This window comes from Bos javanicus, chromosome 6 (assembly GCF_032452875.1).
Source record: "Bos javanicus breed banteng chromosome 6, ARS-OSU_banteng_1.0, whole genome shotgun sequence".
In the NCBI taxonomy this organism is placed as follows: Eukaryota; Metazoa; Chordata; class Mammalia; order Artiodactyla; family Bovidae; genus Bos; species Bos javanicus.
In genome coordinates, this window is record NC_083873.1 from 91,238,594 (window position 1) to 91,258,331 (window position 19,738).

At 39.7% G+C, this 19,738-nt stretch overlaps 1 protein-coding gene across 9 annotated transcripts in view; it reads left to right on the forward strand.

Moving 5' to 3' along the window:
• ART3 (ADP-ribosyltransferase 3 (inactive)) overlaps window positions 1-19,738 on the forward strand; it is a 142,619-nt gene that overhangs the window by 85,998 nt on the left and 36,883 nt on the right. For 7 of the 9 annotated variants that reach the window (XM_061420539.1, XM_061420548.1, XM_061420543.1 and 4 more), the window contains 2 exons: window positions 11,551-11,628; window positions 16,134-16,845. In XM_061420539.1, the coding sequence (XP_061276523.1) occupies window positions 11,551-11,628; window positions 16,134-16,845 (790 nt within the window). Of the gene's footprint in view, window positions 1-10,259; window positions 10,384-11,137; window positions 11,159-11,550; window positions 11,629-16,133; window positions 16,846-19,738 lie in introns of those variants that run through there. The other 2 variants (XM_061420545.1, XM_061420542.1) reach the window with 2 other exon arrangements.

Here is a 19,738-nt window from a genome sequence, read left to right on the forward strand (position 1 = left end):
ACAGGGTAGAAGAACTCACCAAATCAAAATAGTAAAAAGGTGAAGATAGCATAAAGAACTTTGGGGCAACATCAAGTGCCTACCATTTGTATTATAAGAGCGCCAAAAGGACAGGAGAGAGAAAAAGGGGAGAAAAATTACTTGGATAAATGATGATTGAAACTTCCCTAACCTGGGGAAGGACGCAGACATCTAGATCCAGAAAACTAAAAGAGTTCCAAATAAGGTGAACCTAAAGAGACCCACAAGACTCATTATAATTAAAATGTCAAAAGTTAAAGACAAGGAGAGAATCTTAAAAGCAGCAAGAGCAAAACAACTTTTTATGTATAAGGGAACCTCCATAAGACCAACAGATTTTCTTCAGCAGTGACTTTGCAGACCAGAAAGGAGTGGCAAGGAAAGGAAGAAAAACTACAACCCAGAATACCTGCCTGCAAAGTTATCATTCAGAACTGAAGGAGAGAAAGAGTTTTCCAGACAAGCAAAAGCCAAAGGAGTGCATCACTCACTAAACCAGCGTTACAAGAAATGTTAAAGGGACTTACTTAAGCTGAAAAGAAAGGATGCTAATTAATAACAGCAAAACATATGAAAGTATAAAACTCACTGATAAAGGTAAATACATGGGCATACCTCAGAGATACTGTTGACTTGATTCCAAGCTACCACAATAAAGCAAGTCACATGAATTTTTGATTTCCCAGTGCACATAAAAGTTTTATTTATTTTATGCTTTAGACTGTTAAGTATGCCATGGCATTAAGCCTAAAAAAACAGTGTGCATACCTTAATTTAAAAATACTTTAATTCTAAAAAATGCTAATCATTATTTGAACCTTAAGCAAGCAGTATAGTAGTAACATCAAAGATCACTAATCACAGATCACCATGATGTAATACAAAGTTAGAAAATTTTCAAGAATTAGCCAAAATGTGACACAGAGACATGAAGTTAGCAAATGCTGTTTGGAAAAATAGCACCTACAGACTTGGTCTGGGCAAGGTTGCCACAAACCTTTGATTTGTAAAACATGCAGCACAGTGTGAAGCACAATAAACCGAAGTTCAGTGAGGTGAGGTACGGCTGTATGGTAAAGGTAGTAGATTAGTCACTGTTAAACTTGTATGAAGGTTAAAAGACAAAAGTAGTAAAAATAACTGTAACTACTATAATTAGTTAAAGAATACACACAATTAAAAGATATAAAATGTAACATCAAAACCATAAAATGTGGAGAGTGAAAGAATAAAAATGTAGAACTTTGAATGCATTCAAAAGTTGTTATCAACTTAAAATGGACTGTTATAAGTTGTTATATGTAAGCTTCCTGATACCACAAATCAAAAACCTATACTAGATACATAAAAGGAAGTGAGAAATGAATATAAGATAACCACTAAAGAAAATCATCAACCACAAAGGAAGAGAGCAAGAGAAGAAGGAAGAGAGGAACTACAGAACAGTCAGAAAACATTTAACAAAATGACAATAAGGACATGTCTTTCAATAATTACTTTAAATGTAAAATGAACTAAATTTTCCAATCAAAAGATACAGAGTGGTTGAATGGATACAAAAACAAGACCCATCTATATGCTACCTACAAAAGACTCACTTAATACCTAAAGACACACACAAACTCAAAGTAGGATGGAAAAAAGATATTCCATGCAAATAGAAGCCAAAAGAAAGCTGGAAGAACTATACTTATGTTACTGGATGCAAGTCTGTGTGTCCAATGCGCAGGGAGGTGAAACAACACCAAAATGTTGGAACTTGGAGCAGAGAAAGGTTTATTGCAGAGCCATGCACAGAAATGAGTAGCTTATGCCTTGAAAAAAATCCTGAGCTCCCCAAAACTTTTGGCAAAAACCTTTTATAGGAAAGGTGAGGGAGGGGGTATCAAGTTGTTTCAGACTTCTTGGTGTCAGATCCTTTGTTCTAGAGGTCACGTTACCATGTTCTTGTAAATCTCCAAAGAAGAAAATGGTATTCTTTGTTCTGGAAAGAAAGGGTGAGGTCCCAGTGCTCAACTTCTGCCCTCCAAGGTCCAGGTCCTGGCTAAAAGGAGGGGGTCCCTATGTGGGACCTGTCTGGAGCATTCATCCAACACCCAGCCTGGGTCCTTTTGCCAGTCTCTGGTCTGGCTGAAGAGGCAGATCTCAGCTGGCAGAATCCTCAGGGCCAGGTTCCCAGACCCTGCTCAGTCACTATCACTTAGGGGCCAAGGCATCTGGGACCCAGCCAGCTCTCAGGCTTTTCATTTAAGCTGGAGAGGATCTGAGGCCTTCACGGCTTATGACCCGTGGAAATTGCTACCACCGTTAGGTTGTAGAGGTGAGGATTGGGGAGAGATTCACTGCTGCTTCAAGGCCTGGTCCAGCCAGTTGGTGGCTGTTGTGAGGGCTCTGGAGCTCTGCAGGACACAGCCCTCAACCTGTCTCTCGGCCTTCCCAGCTTACCTGCTGGCCCCAAGGGCCTGGGAGAAGGCTGCAGTTCGCCTCTCCCCACAGTCTCTATCCCAGAATCACTGTTGGCTGACTGTTGGTGGAATGGGTCCTCTAACCACCACGTCTTATCTCTTGCATGCTAACAGCCGTGTGCTGCTTCACCCCTATTCAGTGGCAGGCATACCTGCAGGTCAGGGTCTCATTGGCCAAGTGGGCGCAGGGGCATGCCACCTCCTTGCCTTCTCCCCACTGCCTGCTTCACCTTCCTGTCATAGCTGTCCTTGCAGAGAGCCCAGTAGGAGTCAGGGACTGCTTGGCCAGGCCAGGCTGGGGGGCAGCAGTGGTAGCACAGGGTGGGTGGCACTGGGCAAGCTGACTCCATTAAATGTGGTACCCAAGGCTGTGGCTCATGTCCAGCTGCCTACCAGGCTTGCAGCAGAGCCCTGGCCTGGGACCTGGCACTACTCCCACCTGAAGCCCCTATGCATCTGATGTTCTGATATCACTTGGCCTCACTGTGCATAGGGCATGCAAACTTGTGTTCAGTAACACTTATATCAGACAAAATATACAAAACAGACTGTAAAAAGAGACAAGGAGATTATGTAGTGATAAAGTGGTCAGTTGAACAAGAGGACATAACATTTGTAAATGTTTATGCACCCAGTATGCTGTGTGCTTAGTTGCTCGGTTGTGTACAACTCTTTGCGATCCCATGGACTGTAGCCCACCAGGCTTCTCTGTCCATGGGGATTCTCCAGGAAGGAGAACTGGAGTGGGTTACCATGCCCTCCTCCAGGGGATCTTCCCAGCCCAGGAATCAAATCCAGGTCTCCCACATTGTAGGCGGATTCTTTACCATCTGAACCACCAGAGAAGCAGCCAATATAGGAGCACCTAAATATATAAAGCAAATATTAACAGGCCTAAAGGAAGAATAGATAGCAGTACAATAATAGTAGGGGACTTTAATATCCCACTTATATCAGTGGATAGATCATTCAGACAGATAATGAATAAGGGAACAATGGCCTTAAATGACATAGACTTAACAGAAATATACAGGACATGCCACCTGAAAGCAGTAGAATACTCATTTTTCTCAAGTGTATATGGAGCATTCTCTAAGGTAGATTATATGTTAGGCCACAAAATTTAAAAATTTAATAAAATCAAAATCATATTAAGCATCTTTTCTAATCACAATGGCATGAAACTAGAAATTAGTTATAAGAAGAAAACTAGGAAATTTATAAATATGTAAAGATTAAGTCCTTATGGCAGAAAGTTAAGAGGAACTGAAGACCCTCTTGATGAAAGTGAAAGACTGAAAAATCTGGCTTAAAACTCAACATTCAAAAAACAAAGATCATGGCATCCAGTCCCATCACTTCATGGCAAATAGATGGGGAAACAATAGAAACAGTGACAGACTTTCTTGGGCTCCAGAATCACTGCAGATGGTAATTGCAGCCATGAAATTGAAAGATGCATGCTCCTTGGAAGAAAAGCTATGACCAACCTAAACACCATATTAAAAAGCCAAGACATTACTTTGCTAACAAAGGCTCATCTAGTCAAAGCTATGGTTTTTTCAGTAGTCTTGTTATGGATGTGAGAGTTGGACCATAAAGAAGGCTGAGCACCACATTGATAACTTTTGAACTGTGGTGTTGGAGAAGACTCTTGAGAGTCCCTTGGACTGCAAGGAGATCAAACCAGTCCAATCCTAAAGGAAATCAGTCCTGAATATTCATTTTAAGGACTCATGCTGAAGCTGAAACTGCAATACTTTGGCTACCTGATGTGAAGATCTGACTCATTGGGAAAGACCCTGATGCTGGGAAAGATTGAAGGTAGGAGGGGAAGGGGACAGAGGATGAGATGGTTGGATGGCATCACTGACTCAATGGACATGAGTTAGAGGAAGCTCCGGGAGTTGGTGATGGACAGGGAAGCCTGGCGTGCTGCAGTTCATGGGGTTTCAAAGAGGTGGACCCAACTGAGTAACTGAACTGAACTGAAAGATTAAACAGCATATGCCTATATAGTCAGTAGGTCAAAGAAAAAGTTGAAAGCAAAATAAAAAAAATACCTTGAGACAAACAAAAATGGCAATATACCAAAATTTGTGGGATTCAGTAAAAGCAGTTCGAGAGTTCATAGTGATAAATCCCTACTGCAAGAAGCAAGGAAAATTTCAAGCAACCTAACTTTACATCTCAAGGAACTAGAAATAGAATAAATAGAGCCCAAAGTTAGAAGGAAGGAAATAGCAAAATTCATACTAGAAATAAATGAAAAGAAACAAAGACAATAGAGAAGATGAATGAAATCAAAAGCTGTTTTGTTAAATAAGCAAAATGGATAAATCTTTAGCTAGACTCACTGAAAAGAGAGAACTCAAAACCAGAAACAAAAGAGAAGACATTACAGATGATATCACAGAAATATAAAGCATCGTAAGAGACTTGTAAGAAAAGCTTTTCCTTGGAAGAAAAGCTATGACCAAACTAGACAGCATATTAAAAAACAGAGACATTATTTTGCCGACAATGGTCCGTTTAGTCAAAGCTGTGGTTTTTCCAGTAGTTGTGTATGGATGTGAGAGTCGGACCATAAGGAAAGCTAAACACTGAAGAATTGATGCTTTTGAACTGTGGTGTTAGAGAAGACTCTAGAGAGTCCCTTGGACTGCAGGGAGGTCAACCAGTCAATCCTAAAGGACATCAGTCCTGAATATTTTTTGGAAGGACTGATGCTGAAGCTGAAACTCCAAATACTTTGGCCACCTGATGCGAAGAACTGACTCATTGGAAAAGACGCTGATGCTGGGAAAAATTGAAGGCAGAGAGAGAAGGGGATGACAGAGGATGAGATGGTTGGATGGCATCACCGATTTGATGGACTTGAGTTTGAGTAAGCTCCAGGAGTTGGTGATGGACAGGGAAGCCTGGCATGCTACAGTCCATGGGGTTTCAAAGAGTCGGACACGACTGAATGACTGAACTGAATTGTGAGAGACTGCTTCAAATAAAGTATATGCTATTAACCTGGGCAACCTAGAAGAAATGGATAAATTCCTAATAACAACCTTCCAGCAGTGAATCAGGAAGAAATAAAAAATCAGAACAGACTGATTATTAGTAAGCAGACTGAATCAGTAATTAAAAACTTGTCCCAAATAAAAGTCCAGATGGTTTCAATGACAAATTCTACCAAGTATTTGAAAAAGAATTAACACCACTCCTTTTCAGACTTTTCCAAGAAATAGAAGAGGAGGAAATACATCTGAGTTCATAACTCATTTTATAAGGGCATTCTTAGCCTGATACTAAATCCAGACAAAGACACAACAAAAAGTGAAAATTTCAGGCTAATATCCCTGATGAACATAGATGTGAAAATCCTTAACAAATTATTAGCAAACTGAGTTCAACAATGCATTAAAAGTATTATACACCATTATCAAGTGGAATTTATTCCAGGGATGCAGGGATAGTTCAGAGTCATAAATCAGTCAGTGAAATACTGCAGATTAAAAAAGTGAAAGATAAAAATCATGTGAGCATCACAACAGATGTAGGGAAAGCACTTAACAAAATTTAACACCCATTTTGATTAAAAAAAAAAAAAGTTCTCAACAAAGTATAAAGGGAATGTACCTCCATGTAGTAAGGGTTGTCTGTGATGGATCTACAGCTAATATGCTCAGTGATGAAAAGCTGAAAGCTTTTCAGCTTTTCATCTAAAATCAGGTGCAAGACCAGGATGGCCACTCTAGACACTTACTTAGCATTGTATTGGGAGTCCTAATCAGAGCAGTCCAGCAAGAAAAAGAAATTAAATCGTCTGAATTGGAAAGGAAGAAGTAAAACTGTCTCTGTTTGCAGATGACATGATACTATATACAGAAAGTCCTAAAGATTCCTCCAAAAACTAGAACTAATAAATTCAGTGAAGTTGCAGGATACAGAATCAATACACAGAAATTTCTTATATTTCAATGCACCGATAACTATCATCAGAAAGAGAAACAAATAAAAATAATCTCATTTATAGTTCACCAAAAATAATAAAGTGTGAATAAATTTAATCAAGGTGATGAGAGAAGGTGAAGAAGACTCAGATGAATAGAAAGATATTCCATGCTCAGGGACTAGAAGAATCCATATTGTTAAAATGTCTATACTACCCAAAGCAATCTATAGATTCAGTGCAGTCTGTTTGAAAATTCCAATGGCATTTTCCACAAAATAGGACCAAAAAAAAATTCTAAAACTTGTTTAGTAAGTAAGCGTTAGTTGCTCAGTCTTGTCCAACTCTGTGACTCCATGGACTGTATAGCCTGCCAGCCTCCTCTGTCCATGGAATACTGGAGTGGGTTGCCATACCCTTCTCCAGAGGATCTTCCTGACTCAGGGATTGAATCCGGGTCTCTTGCATTGCAAGTGGACTCGTTACTATCTGAGCCACCAGTGAAGCCCAAAACTTGTTTCAGTTCAGTTCAGTCGCTCAGTAGTGTCCGACTTTTTGCAACCCCATGAATTGCAGCACGCCAGGCCTCCCTGTCCATCACCAACTCAGACTCACGTCCATCGAGTCAGTGATGCCATCCAGCCATCTCATCTTCTGTCGTCCCCTTTTCCTCCTGCCCCCCAATCCCTCCCAGCATCAGAGTCTTTTCCAATGGTCAACTCTTTGCATGAGGTGGCCAAAGTACTGGAGTCTCAGCTTTAGCATCATTCCTTCCAAAGAAATCCCAAGGCTGATCTCCTTCAGAATGGACTGGCTGGATCTCCTTGCAGTCCAAGGGACTCTCAAGAATCTTCTCCAACACCACAGTTCAAAAGCATCAATTCTTTGGCACTCAGCCTTCTTCACAGTCCAACTCTCACATCCATACATGACCACAGGAAAAACCATAGCCTTGACTAGACAGACCTTTGTTGGCAAAGTAATGTCTCTGCTTTTGAATATGCTATCTAGGTTGGTCATAACTTTCCTTCCAAGCAGTAAGCGCCTTTTAATTTCATGGCCGCAGTCACTTGTTTGGGACCACATAAACCTCCAAACAGCCAAAGCAATCTTGAGAAAGAACAAAGCTGAAAGTATTGTGTGCCATGATTTCAAACTTTATTGTAAAGCTGTAGTAATCAAATGGAGAAGGGAATGGCAACCCATTCCAGTATACTTGTCTGGAGAATCCCATGGACAGAGGAGCCTGGTGGGCTGCAGTCCATGGGGTCGCAAAGAGTTGGGCATAACTGAGCAACTAACACACATGCATAGTAATCAAAACAGTGTGATATTGGCATGAAAACAGACACATAGATCAGTGAACTAGAATGGCAAGCCCAGAAATAAACCCATGCATATATGGTCAATTAACTTACAACAAAGGAGCCAATATACAATGGGGAAAGGAATCTCTTCAGTAAATGGTGTTGGGAATGGTATTCAGTAATGGTGTTGGGAAAGCTGAACAGGCACATGCAAAAGAATGAAACCAGACCACTTTCTCACATCATACACAAAAATTAACTCAAAATATATTAAAGACATGAATGTAAGACCTGAACCATAAAACTCCTAGAGGAAACATAAGTGGTAAGCTCCTTGGCATTGGTCTGAGCAGTGATTTTTTTTAATTTGACACCAAAAGCAAAGGCAGTAAAAGCAAAAATCAAAAAATGGTACTCAGCTAAACTAAGGAGTTTCTGCTCAGTAAAAGAAACCATCTAAAAATGAAAATACAACCTGAATGGTGGAAAATATTTGCAAATCATACATATGATAAAGGGTTAGTATCCAAACTTTGTAAAGAACTCATAACAACTCAATCAGAAATAATGCACATAAAAATAACAGAAGACCTGAAGAGATATTTTTTCAAATAATATACACAGATGGCCAGCAGACACGTGGAAAGATCAGTATCACTAATCATCAGGGAAATGCACATCAAAACCACAATGAAATATCACCTCACACCTGTTAGAATGGCTGTTATTTAAAAAGACGACAAATATTGGAGAATGTGAAGAAAAAGAAATACTTATGCACTCTTGGTGGGAATCCAAGTTGGTGCATTCGCTATGAGAAATATGGGGAGTTCTTCAAAAATTTAAAACCAGAACTGTGTTTTCTTGGGCTCCAAAATCACTGTGGAGGGTGACTGCAGCTGTGAAATTCAAAGACGCTTGCTCCTTGGAAGGAAAGCTATGATAAACCTACATAGCATATTAAAAAACAGAAATATCACTTTGCTGACAAAGGTCTATATAGTTAAAGCTATGGTTTTTCCAATAGTCATATATGGATATGAGAGTTGGACCATAAAGGAGACTGAACACCAGAACTGATGCTTTTGAATTGTGGTGCTGGATAAGATTCTTGAGAGTCCCTTGGACAGCAAGGAGATCAAACCAGTCAATCTTAAAGGAAATCAACCCTGAGTATTCACTGGAAGGACTGATGCTGAAGCTGAAACCCTGGTAGTTTGGCCACCTGATGCCAAAGCCAGCTCATTGGAAATGACCCTGATGCTGGGAAAGACTGAAAGCAAAAAGAGAAGAGAGTGACAGAGGATGAGATGGTTAGATAGCATCATCGACTCAGTGGACATGAGTTTGAGCAAACTCTGGGAGATATTGGAGGACAGAGGAGCTTGGTGTGCTGTAATCCATGGGGTCACAAAGAGTTGAACATGACTTAGTAGCTGAACAGCAACAGTAACAACAAATGATCTAACAATTCCACTTCTGAGTATTAACCCAAAGAAAATGAAAACAGTTGAAAAGATTTCTGTACTTTCATGTTCTTAAAAGCATTATTTACATGCTGGGAAAAATTGAAGGCAGGAAGAGAGGGAGACAACAGAGGACAAGATGGTTGGATGGCATCACCAACTCAATGGGCGTGAGTTTGAGCAAACTCTCAGAGATGGTGAAGGACGGGGAAGCCTGGTGTGCTGCAGTCCATGGGATCTCAAAGAGTTGGACAGGACTGAGTGACTGAACAAGAAGAAGATACAGAAGCAACTTAAGTGTCCATGGACAGTTAGGTGGATAAAGAAGATGTGGTACATATATAATGTAATATTACTCAGCCATAAAAAGAATGAAATAATGCCATTTGTAACAACGTGGATGGCTCTTGAGGGCATTATGTCAAGAAATAAGTCAGGGAGAGAAAAACAAATAACATATGGTCTTCAGCATTGCAGGCAATGTATTTACTAGGTGTACTTGACTCAAATGAGAGCTATAGTTGCAGATGCTGCCCAATCCTTCCCTTCTTAGTGCTCTCACTGGGCTTTGTACTTAAGATTCTTAACATGTATTCTGGATAAGTTTCACATTTTCTGTTAGTCTGAGTGCTTTTCAGATTTGTCTTCCTTGTGCATCCCAGCACCTGGCACAGTACCTAAAATACAGTAAGCGGGTTGAGTGAACGGTGATAGCCATCACCGTTGCCGGTGATTAACACAGGAAGTCCTCTGAGTTATGTGAACCATCTGGCAAGGGTAAAATCCTTGCTTTAGCTTGACATCTCAGAATCAAAGGGTCAAAAGGTTAGGAATGGGAAGTGTGATCACTCTCTGAGAAGCCCAGATCTGAGGGCTCAGACTGAACGTGCTGTGTGGTTGGAGGGAATTGCTGTGGCTTTACAAGCCTCTTGGAGATTTCATGTGTTAACTGTGGTGATTCCAAGGGATAGTGTGGGGGCCAGATATAAATAGCAGAACACAAATGAGGTAATGTGCCACTGCTAAGCTACTGCTGGGGATGTTTATAAAAAGAAAAGCATTCCCTTTTCAGCTCTCAGTGTCAACAACCTCCTATCCTGAAGACACCCTCACCACAACTGAGAGAGTGGGGGAAACAGACCTAGCATCATTTAAAACTCCACAGGGAGAAAAGCCAGGTAAACATTTTGACTTATTTACGTTCAGACTATGGAAGTGAAGATTTTTCAAGAAAATCCTCATTCAGAGCTTGTCTTGTGACAGTTATCTGTCAAGTGTTATTTTCAAAATCGCTTTTCTAAAGGGATGATTAACACAGAAATGGCATTTTTGTGCTATCTTTTAATATCTTTAATGAAAGAAACTGCTTGTGAATAAAGATGGCGATCTGGGGCCAAAGGGAAGACTATCTTCTTTCCCCTGTGCTGTTCATCCCCACTTTGAGGTGCCAGAATATGGTGATTGGTAGGATGAAAAAGAGATTTCAGTTCCAGTCATGTCAACTTTGTTTTAGGTGTGTGGAAAAAGCTGAAAAGCAGTCTTTAATTAATTGAATCAGTTAGTGATTCTGGGACATCTTCAGCCCTTGATGGCCTCTTACCCTCCTGTTTACCTACTTATGTCTCATGAATGTTGGGATGAATATTGGGCACACAGCCAGTAGAGTTATATAATCTTACCAGAGTTGCTTCCTGTTCACCTCCTTTTTATTCTCATTCCTGTTTTCAGCACATTATTCAGGATGCTTGTTTTATCCTTAGCTTCTCTTAAATGTGAATATTTGGGAGGAAGAGAACACCCCGGATAACTTTCTGGTTTTTACCACTACCTGTCTCCATCCTACCAAATGGGCGTCACTTGGTTTGCAGGGAGGATGAAGAATGGATGATGTGTGTGGATACTAACTCCTGGAGAATTCTTGGAGACTGGGAGCTAGGAGACCAATCTGCAATGGTGTTGTGTTTTTCTTTCTTTCTTTTTTTTTTTTCAGTTTGTGTTTTCCTGTGTATGATGAGGGGAGATTGAGAGGGAGGAAGAATAATTGACTCTCAGTGACTGTTGGTGGGAGAGACAACATGTCTAAAGGAGAATGGAAATTGACAGATTTAATCCTGAGCAAATATCTAAAGTTTTCTGAGCTTTTGTTTCCTCATGTGTAGAATGAAGGTGTTAGATCACCAGACAAAATCTAATGACCCTTTCAGCCATTGGAAATTTATTCATAATCACTTCCTAACTATCATGATACCGCTTTTACCCAGAATGAAAAAATGTGTATCGTGTGTGTCATCCTGTTCTACTTCTCTAAACTTCTACTAAATTGGAATTCCTTCATTTTAATTTAGAAGAGAAAAATGAAGACAGGACATTTTGAAATGGTCACCCTGCTGTTGGCACCTATGATTCTAATGGACATCCTCCAGGTAATGTTAGGAATGGGAAGCACGTGGTCATTGGAACGGGAACTCTTGGTATAAGGTTGCCTGAGGCATTTGTGTGTGTTGATGATAGAAATGAAGACAGATAGAATAATAATAAGTTAGTGTTTTTAAATGTAGATCTTACCTTGTACACACTGATACATGTTAACTGTAGAAAATTAAAAATTAAAAGTAGACAAAGGGAGGAAAGTAAAAATCATCCACAATTTTCCACCCAGAGGGAGTGAGGCTTAATCTGTTGGTGTGTAGGCTTCTCAGCTTTTTTCTATGTATTTGTGTTTGTAATTTACAAGATAGATTCACACTACATATAGTATTTTGTTTTTACTTTTTTAAGTTAATACTATGCTACAGGTGTCTGTCCATGGCATCGAATATTCTAAAAACTTGTATTTTTCTTCATATACCTTGACAATGCAATGTCTACTTGTTTCCCGTGTTTTATATAGTGGCTCTTTTCTCCTGTTCAGTATTCTTTTTATTCTGATAGAACTTTGATGATTTTATTTTTTACAACTGAATCTTTAAACATTCTGTAACATGTTTTATGTAACATATGAGCCAGGTATCTCACTTGGTTTTTTTCTCCCACATTGTTAGCTCTCACATCACTACTGAGTATTGTCCACTGATTTGAAGCACCTTCTTTAAAATGTGTTAAATTCTTAAAAACTTAATCCATTTTGAAATCTGAAATATTGTTTATAGAATCATTGTATATTCTGTTACCTGTTTTGCAGTGTGACTTTTAAAAAATTGAAGTGTAATTCCCATATAAAAAGATACCATTTTAAAGTGTATAGTTGAGTGATTGTCATATATTCACTATGTTGTGCAACCATCATCACTTTATCTCATTATAGGATTCCTGTCACCCCAAAAGAAGCCCTGTAGCAGTTAGTAGTCAATTCCAATTCCCTCTTCCCTGTATCCCCTGAGACCACTAATCTGCTTTGTCTCTATGAATTTGCAGATTCTGGACATTTCATCTGAATGGAATCATAACAATATCTGGCCTTCTCGGTGGCTTCTTTTAGCATAACATTTTCAAGCTTCATACATGTTGCAGTGTATATTAGTACTTTGTTCTTTTTTGTAGTATAGTAATATTACATTTCTTGGTTATGTCACATTTTGTTTATCCATTCATTAATTGTTAGGCATTTGAGTTGGCCCCACTTTTTGGTTCTTATGAATGAATGTGAGCATGCATGCTCAGTCATGTCCAACTCTTTGTGACCCCATAGACTGGAGCTCCCAGGCTCCTCTGTCCATGGGATTTTCTAGGCAAGACTGCTGGAGTGAGTTGCCATTTCCTCATTCAGGACTTATGAATGAATAGTCCTGCCACCAATTTTGTGTACAGATTTTTGTTTGTGTGAACATATTTTCAGTTCTCTTGGGTTTATACCAAAAGTATATAATTGCTGGGTCATATGGTGGCTCAATGTTTAACATTGTGAGGAACTGCCAAATTGTCTTCCACATTTTGTATTACTTACACAGCAGTGTATGAGGATTCAGTTTCTCTATATCATTGCCTACATTTGCTATTTTCCCTTTTTTCCTTATCTTTATATCCATCCTAATGGATATGAGGTGGTATCTCACTGTGATTTTGATTTGCCTTTTTAATATTTTTCTGCAACATAATTTTGATGTGTTTATTTATGAATGTTTCATAATTTAACTGATATCTTTTAAAATCATTTTTACATTTTTGTAATAAATTTTTGGTAATTAAGCTTCATCCATATAGCCTTGTTTCAGTGGATAACTGAGGAAGAAAATATAATTAGTGGGTTCACCTAGCCTTTGTACCTGTTCCTTAATATCCATTCAGTTTTCCCTGAATGGTGGTGGCATTTGTGGGCTTTTTCATTGCTCAAGGTACTCACTGTTCAGAACACACAATCAGCTGTGGCCTTGGGCCAGAAAGACTTGAAGTCTAAAATTAGACATGTGGAGACTGGTTAGAGGCACAGGGGAAAGACAGGAACATAGTGGATCAACTCTTGGATATGATGTGAGGAATGTGGGAGGTGGTTTCAGGGCATGATGTCTTATAATATGTTGAAGTCTTGAAAATAAATTAGACATTGGTGTCCAGGATGCACTCTGGTACATTCTGTGCTGTGAAGGAAAGTGCATTTCTTGGCTAGGAGATGGCAATGATTTGATCTAGTAAAGCTCAAATTCCCACTTCAAGAAACTGACCCATGGACCTAGAATTTCAGGGGTCTCAGTGACTTTCCCAACAGAATATTTTGTGGCTGCTAATCAGACAGTTTCTGATGCCAGTACAGTTCCTACTAGCACTACTTGTAAGATGGTGTTGTGAGTTTTATTCCAGACCTTTCATAAGTGTTGTTATAAAGACAAAGTTAAACTCTTTTTTTTCTAAGTACTATATAAATGTCAGTGGTCTTTATCATCAGAAACATATTTTGGTTAAGAAACAGACTCTGGAGCCAGATTACCTGGGTTCAAATCTGAATTCCATACAAGTTAATCTCCTTGCCTTAGTTTGCTCATTTTAAAAGAGGGGCTAATAATAGTACCTACCTACCTATGGATGTGAAGTTGGACTATGAAGAAAATTGAGTGCCAAAGAATTGATGCTTTTGATTGTGGTGCTGGAGAAGACTCTTGAGAGTCCCTTGGACTGCAAGAAGAGCCAACCAGTCTATCTTAAAGGAAATCAGTCCTGAATCATTGAAAGGACTGATGCTGAAGCTGAAACGCCAATACTTTGGCCACCTGATGTGAAGAACTAACTCACTGGAAAAGCCCCTGATGCTGGGAAAGATTGAAGGCAGGAGGAGAAGGGGACAACAGAGGATAAAATGGTTGGATGGCATCACTGACTCGATGGACATGAGTTTGAGTAAGCTCCAGGAGTTGGTGATGGACAGGGAAGCTTGGTGTGCTGCAGTCCACGGGGTTCTGCAGTTGGACACGGCTGAGTGACTGAACTGAACCTACCTCACAGGGTTACCACGAAGATTAAATGAGTTAATATATATGAACACTTAGTGCTGCACACACAGAAAGCACTCTGGAGAAGTTTTTTAGGCCTTAGGAGTGCAGGGCATGAGTGAGAAGGAGAAATCTAAGAAAATTTCACAAATGAATGGATGTTTTTATATAAGGACTAGGTTGATGCCAGCTGTAGACAGTAGGGTTGTAAGTTTGGCCTTGCTCTTAGATTGTTTTGTTTGAAGGATCTTTGAGCACCTCAAGTGAAATTATTAAGTAGGCAGTTGATATACAGAAGTCAAATGGAGTTATTAATTATGTAGTTGATATGTAGATCTTACACTTACACAACAGGTCAGAGATATTAAGATGATCATTGAAACTGTGGTTCTTACATCATTGCCTAAGGGTAGACTTGAGATTTGGGAAATAAATAGCCTTGAGAAACTGACCTTTAATGGCCAAGTGGAATATGCTGGACATGCAAAGGAGTCTAAGAAGTATTCCCTTAGTGAGAGCTGTTGAAGCTCAGAAATGTCAAGTCCCGTAAGTAATTAGTACCTAGTTAGTAACAGAAATGGAATTAGAACCTAGATCTATCTGGCTCAAAGCTAGTGTTAGTTATACTACACTACCCTGCTGCTTATGTTCTGCGTATCATTTAAAGATGCTTAGTCCTTTTCCAGTTGAATAGAATATAAAGCCCAGATGAATAGGGAATTTACTGTTTCGAACAGCTGAAGCCAAATACAGGTTTCAGGTAATGCTAGACTCAGGCCTTAAGTAATGTTTTCAGGACCTCATCTCTCTTCACCTCTAAGCTCTACAAACCTTTCTTTGTTGGCTTCATTTGCAGACAGGATTCTTCAAGGGACTAAAAGGATAACTATTGGCTTCCCCAAGCCAATATTATGCTTAGAGCTTATGGTTGAAGGAAAAGAAAGCCTTTTGTTTATCTGGGAGTGCTCTGGTTTTTAAGCCCGCATCATTACTTATAATAGGGGCTGAAGATGCAGAATTAGTCCTAGCCAAACCATACAGAAAAGGGAGGGGTGTCCTCAAAGAAAAAGGGGTAATATTTACCTTCATGTATTTATCCATCTAGTAAAGTATTTCATACAAGGTATTTCAGATTCACTCAATAGTCTTGAGTGGTTGAGGAAATCTAGCTAAGAATATCATTCAGAGCCAGGACTGCCACCCGTTTCTTTTGTTTCACACTCATTTTCTTTCCTCTACTACAGGGTTCAGATGAATGACTTACAGGCGTGGTCATGCTCATACTTCCCATTTACTCTTTTCATATAAATATGTCACAGCTGGGAGAAGCTATGACTAACAGTGGAATATACTTCCTATATAAAAAGATATCAGAAGTTCATTGTGAGCAAGGAAGAGAGTCTTGGCAGGGTTTGAGAGGATGCAGGATTCTTTGCAGAAAATTGAAAGAAAATGATATACACTAAATATTTTTATTTCAAGAGTACTAATTTCCTTTTCCTTTGCAGGTAAAAGCTGAAATGTTAGATATGGCAGATAATGCATTTGATGATGAATACCTGAAATGTGCTAACCGGATGGAAATCAAATATGTTCCTCAACTGTTCAAGGAGGAAAAAGCAAGCCTCCAGCTCTTAGAAGACGTGTGGGAAAATGCAGAAGCCAAGTGGGAAGCTCGGAAGCCTCAGCTCTTTCTCCCTGTGAATTTCAAGGATAACTATGGTATTGCCCTGATGGCCTATATTTCTGAAGCTCAAGAGCAGTCTTCCTTTTACCATCTGTTCAATGAAGCTATGGAGATGGCTGGCCAGTCTCGAAAAGATTATGTCTATGGCTTCCAGTTCAAAGCTTTCCATTTTTACCTGACAAAAGCTCTGCAGCTGCTGAGAAGATCTTGTGAGAACAGTTACAAAAACGTGGTGTACAGCGTAAGGCTGAATACTTCATTTACATTTGGAGGGGTGAACCAGGCCCGACTTGGCCATTTCACCTTAGCGTATTCATCCAAACCTCAAGCTACTGATGACCAACATGTTCTGTTAACCATCAAAACATGTTTTGGAGTTGCCGTTGAAAAATTTTTTGATAAAGAAAGTGAAGGAATTGTTTTAATACCTCTGAATGAGGTTTTTCATGTGTCACAGGATGAGGCTGGCAATAACCTTATCCTTCAGAGCACAAATAAGACCTGCAGCCACTATGAGTGTGCGTTTCTAGGTGGTAAGTGTCTCTGTTCTGTCTGTCTGTGTCTGGGAGGGGAGCAGGGAGTCTCTTAGGCCCAGGGAGAAGTCAGAAAGGAAAGTGGGAGTCTTGAAGGGAGAAGAGTCATTGGTGGTCTCCTGTCTAGCTCTCTTCATACCATTAGTTTCTTTTTCAATAATTTAGTTTTATCAAAATCATACAGTATTATTGAAAATTTAAAAAATAAAATAGTAATATAAGGTAATAGTTCTCAACCAGGAGCAGTTTTGTCTGGTAGGATAAGTTGGCCGTAGTTGGAAACATTTTTAATTGTTACACCATCTCCCTGTGCTAGTACCATCTAGTGAGTATAGGCCAAAGAACACTGCCAAACTATTCACAGACAGCCCCCACAACAAAGAAGTGTCTGGTTCAGAACCCTTCATATAAGGCTACAGTGAAAAATAGCCCTACTCTTGCCCTACCCATTTCTGTCCCCAATTCCCACTCCTCAGTGGCATCCTTTTTGTTTTTTAACTATTTTTTAGATACTTACTGCATGTTTCTAAGTAAATAACATGCTTCAGCATGTTTTTCTTGATTTAAAAATGTTAGACATTATTTATTGACTTCCCAATACTGATAGAGAATAAGTATTTAGCTCTAATATACCCTACATTAATTAGGAGTTCTTTATTGCATTCAGTTGTAACAGAAAACCTGCCTGGTGGCTCTCATTTAATCAAAAAACTACAGGTGGGCTGTCCAGAGTTGGTACAGGAACTCAGCTACATCATGAGTAACTCAGACGCTTTGTTTCTTGCCCACCAACTTTAGCATATTGAGTTTGTTGATTCGTGTTTTCAGTGTGACTGTTGGCAGATTTAGGCATCAATCCATGTCCAAGATGAAGGGAAAGGAGGATGGCGGCCAAATCTGCCTGTTTAACCAAGAGGGTAAAGCTTCCCAGAAACTCCAGGTAGATTTCACCAGATTGTGTGTTATTGACCGGAACAGCTACTTGGTCATCTGCTGACTCATTTGAAAAGACCCTGATGCTGGGAAAGATTGAGGGCAGGAGGAGAAGGGGACGACAGAGGATGAGACGGCTGGATAGCATCACCGACATGAGTTTGGGTGAACTCCAGGAGTTGGTGATGGACAGGGAGGCCTGGTGTGCTGCGATTCATGGGGTTGCAAAGAGTCGGACACGACTGAGCAACTGAACTGAACTCAACTGCAAGAAAATCTTGCAAAGAGGGTAATTAGCTTTTCCAGCCTCTGTCGTGTAAGGAGGCAGGGGAGAAGGGAATAAGAAATAGCTGTTAGGTTAGTAAATTAAAAGTATCTGATAAACACCACCCTCCTCAGTATTTGTGCATTTTCCCTTCCCATTCTCCCAGTGTAGTCAAGACTGCTACTTTTTCTTTTTAAGTACTTCTTTTACTCCAGAGTTATTAGTTGTATGATTTTTTGTTTCCTTAGTTTTTTATATGCCATCAGTAATTCACCCCCTGAACTGTTAGAAATGCACATCTTCTCTTAATAAAATTTAGGTGTATCAGATACTCTCCCCCGCCCCCCACCCTCCTTGTACTCCATCATCCTGCTTTGTGAAAATATCCTGAAATCTCTCCTCACTGCTGTTCTGAGACTTTCTTTTGCTTCTGCCCTATGAGGAATCTTGAATTTGTTCCTCTTTCTTGAATTACTCCTTACTTTGGAAGGAGTAGAGATTCTTAAGCTTTCTGAGGAAAGAGACAGGCAAATTTTCTAAGACTTTGTACATCTGAAAAATCTACCTTTAAAGACTTGAATTTTTATTTTTTGTAGATTTGTATTTCTGTTTGGGGAATTATTTTTCTTGGAATTTTGGAGATATTCCTCCACTATCTTACTTTCTGATGTTGCTGTTAAAGAATGTGAAGCCATTTTCATCACTGAAACTTTAAGTGAGACCCATTTTTTCTTCTGGGAGGTTCTAGATATTTTCCTATCCCCAGCATTCTGAAATTTTATGATACTGTGCCTTGTTGTATATGAGTAAAGGGTTAACAAAACCCTTTCTCCTTCGTCCTATGAAAATAGCCCCTTGTTGATCTTCTAGCACTGTTTCTCTGTAATCTACTACAGAGGGAACGACAACTGTGTAACCATGCAACACTGCCTAATGGTAAACGTAACCCTTGATTGCTAGAGTGCATGAGCTGAGAGATTGTGAATGAAGTATAAATAACTGGAGGGAAGCCATAGCTTTGGGCATTCCTGAATGTGGTGTGATGTACTGAAGTATTCTTCTTGCTGAGTGCTGGAGTGTACTTATGGACTGATTGATGTAAGAGATGTTGCTTCTGTATGTGGCACGAGGATACTAAGCTAGGATGGGTCCTGTACCCACCTGTGTAATCTTGTTGTCTTGTACCTGAGATGTCATTCTGGGGCCTGAAGAATAGCCCTGGGCTGCTGTGAGGACTTGTGTTGAAGGTTTATATCCTGTGTCACTCTGAAGTAGTATGCTCTGTTCTCTGACTACAAAACCAAGTAAACTCGTGAGCCTTTGGGGTCTCATGAATGTGATTGTCTAGTTGAACCCAAAACCATGGCTGCTTATCAAGTAGAGAAAGTACTGAAGTAGGGCCTTGGAAGTGGGATAGAAGTTTAGACTGAAACTCAAATGTGCCAGCACATTATGAGATAAAAAAAGAACAGATGGAGAAGTGCTGATGAGACGTTATACCTGGAGGATGGAGTGGGGAGGGGAGCTGGTCCACTTTTGACTTAATGGCAGAAGCTGTGTAACCATTGAGATCCCTGGGGCACAAAAGGAAGACTTTAAGGAAGTCTTCATGTTTAGGGTCATATACATGCACCATTTGCACCTGCATGATCCAGAGAATGAGTGCTTCCTTAAATTTTGCACTTTACATAGCTT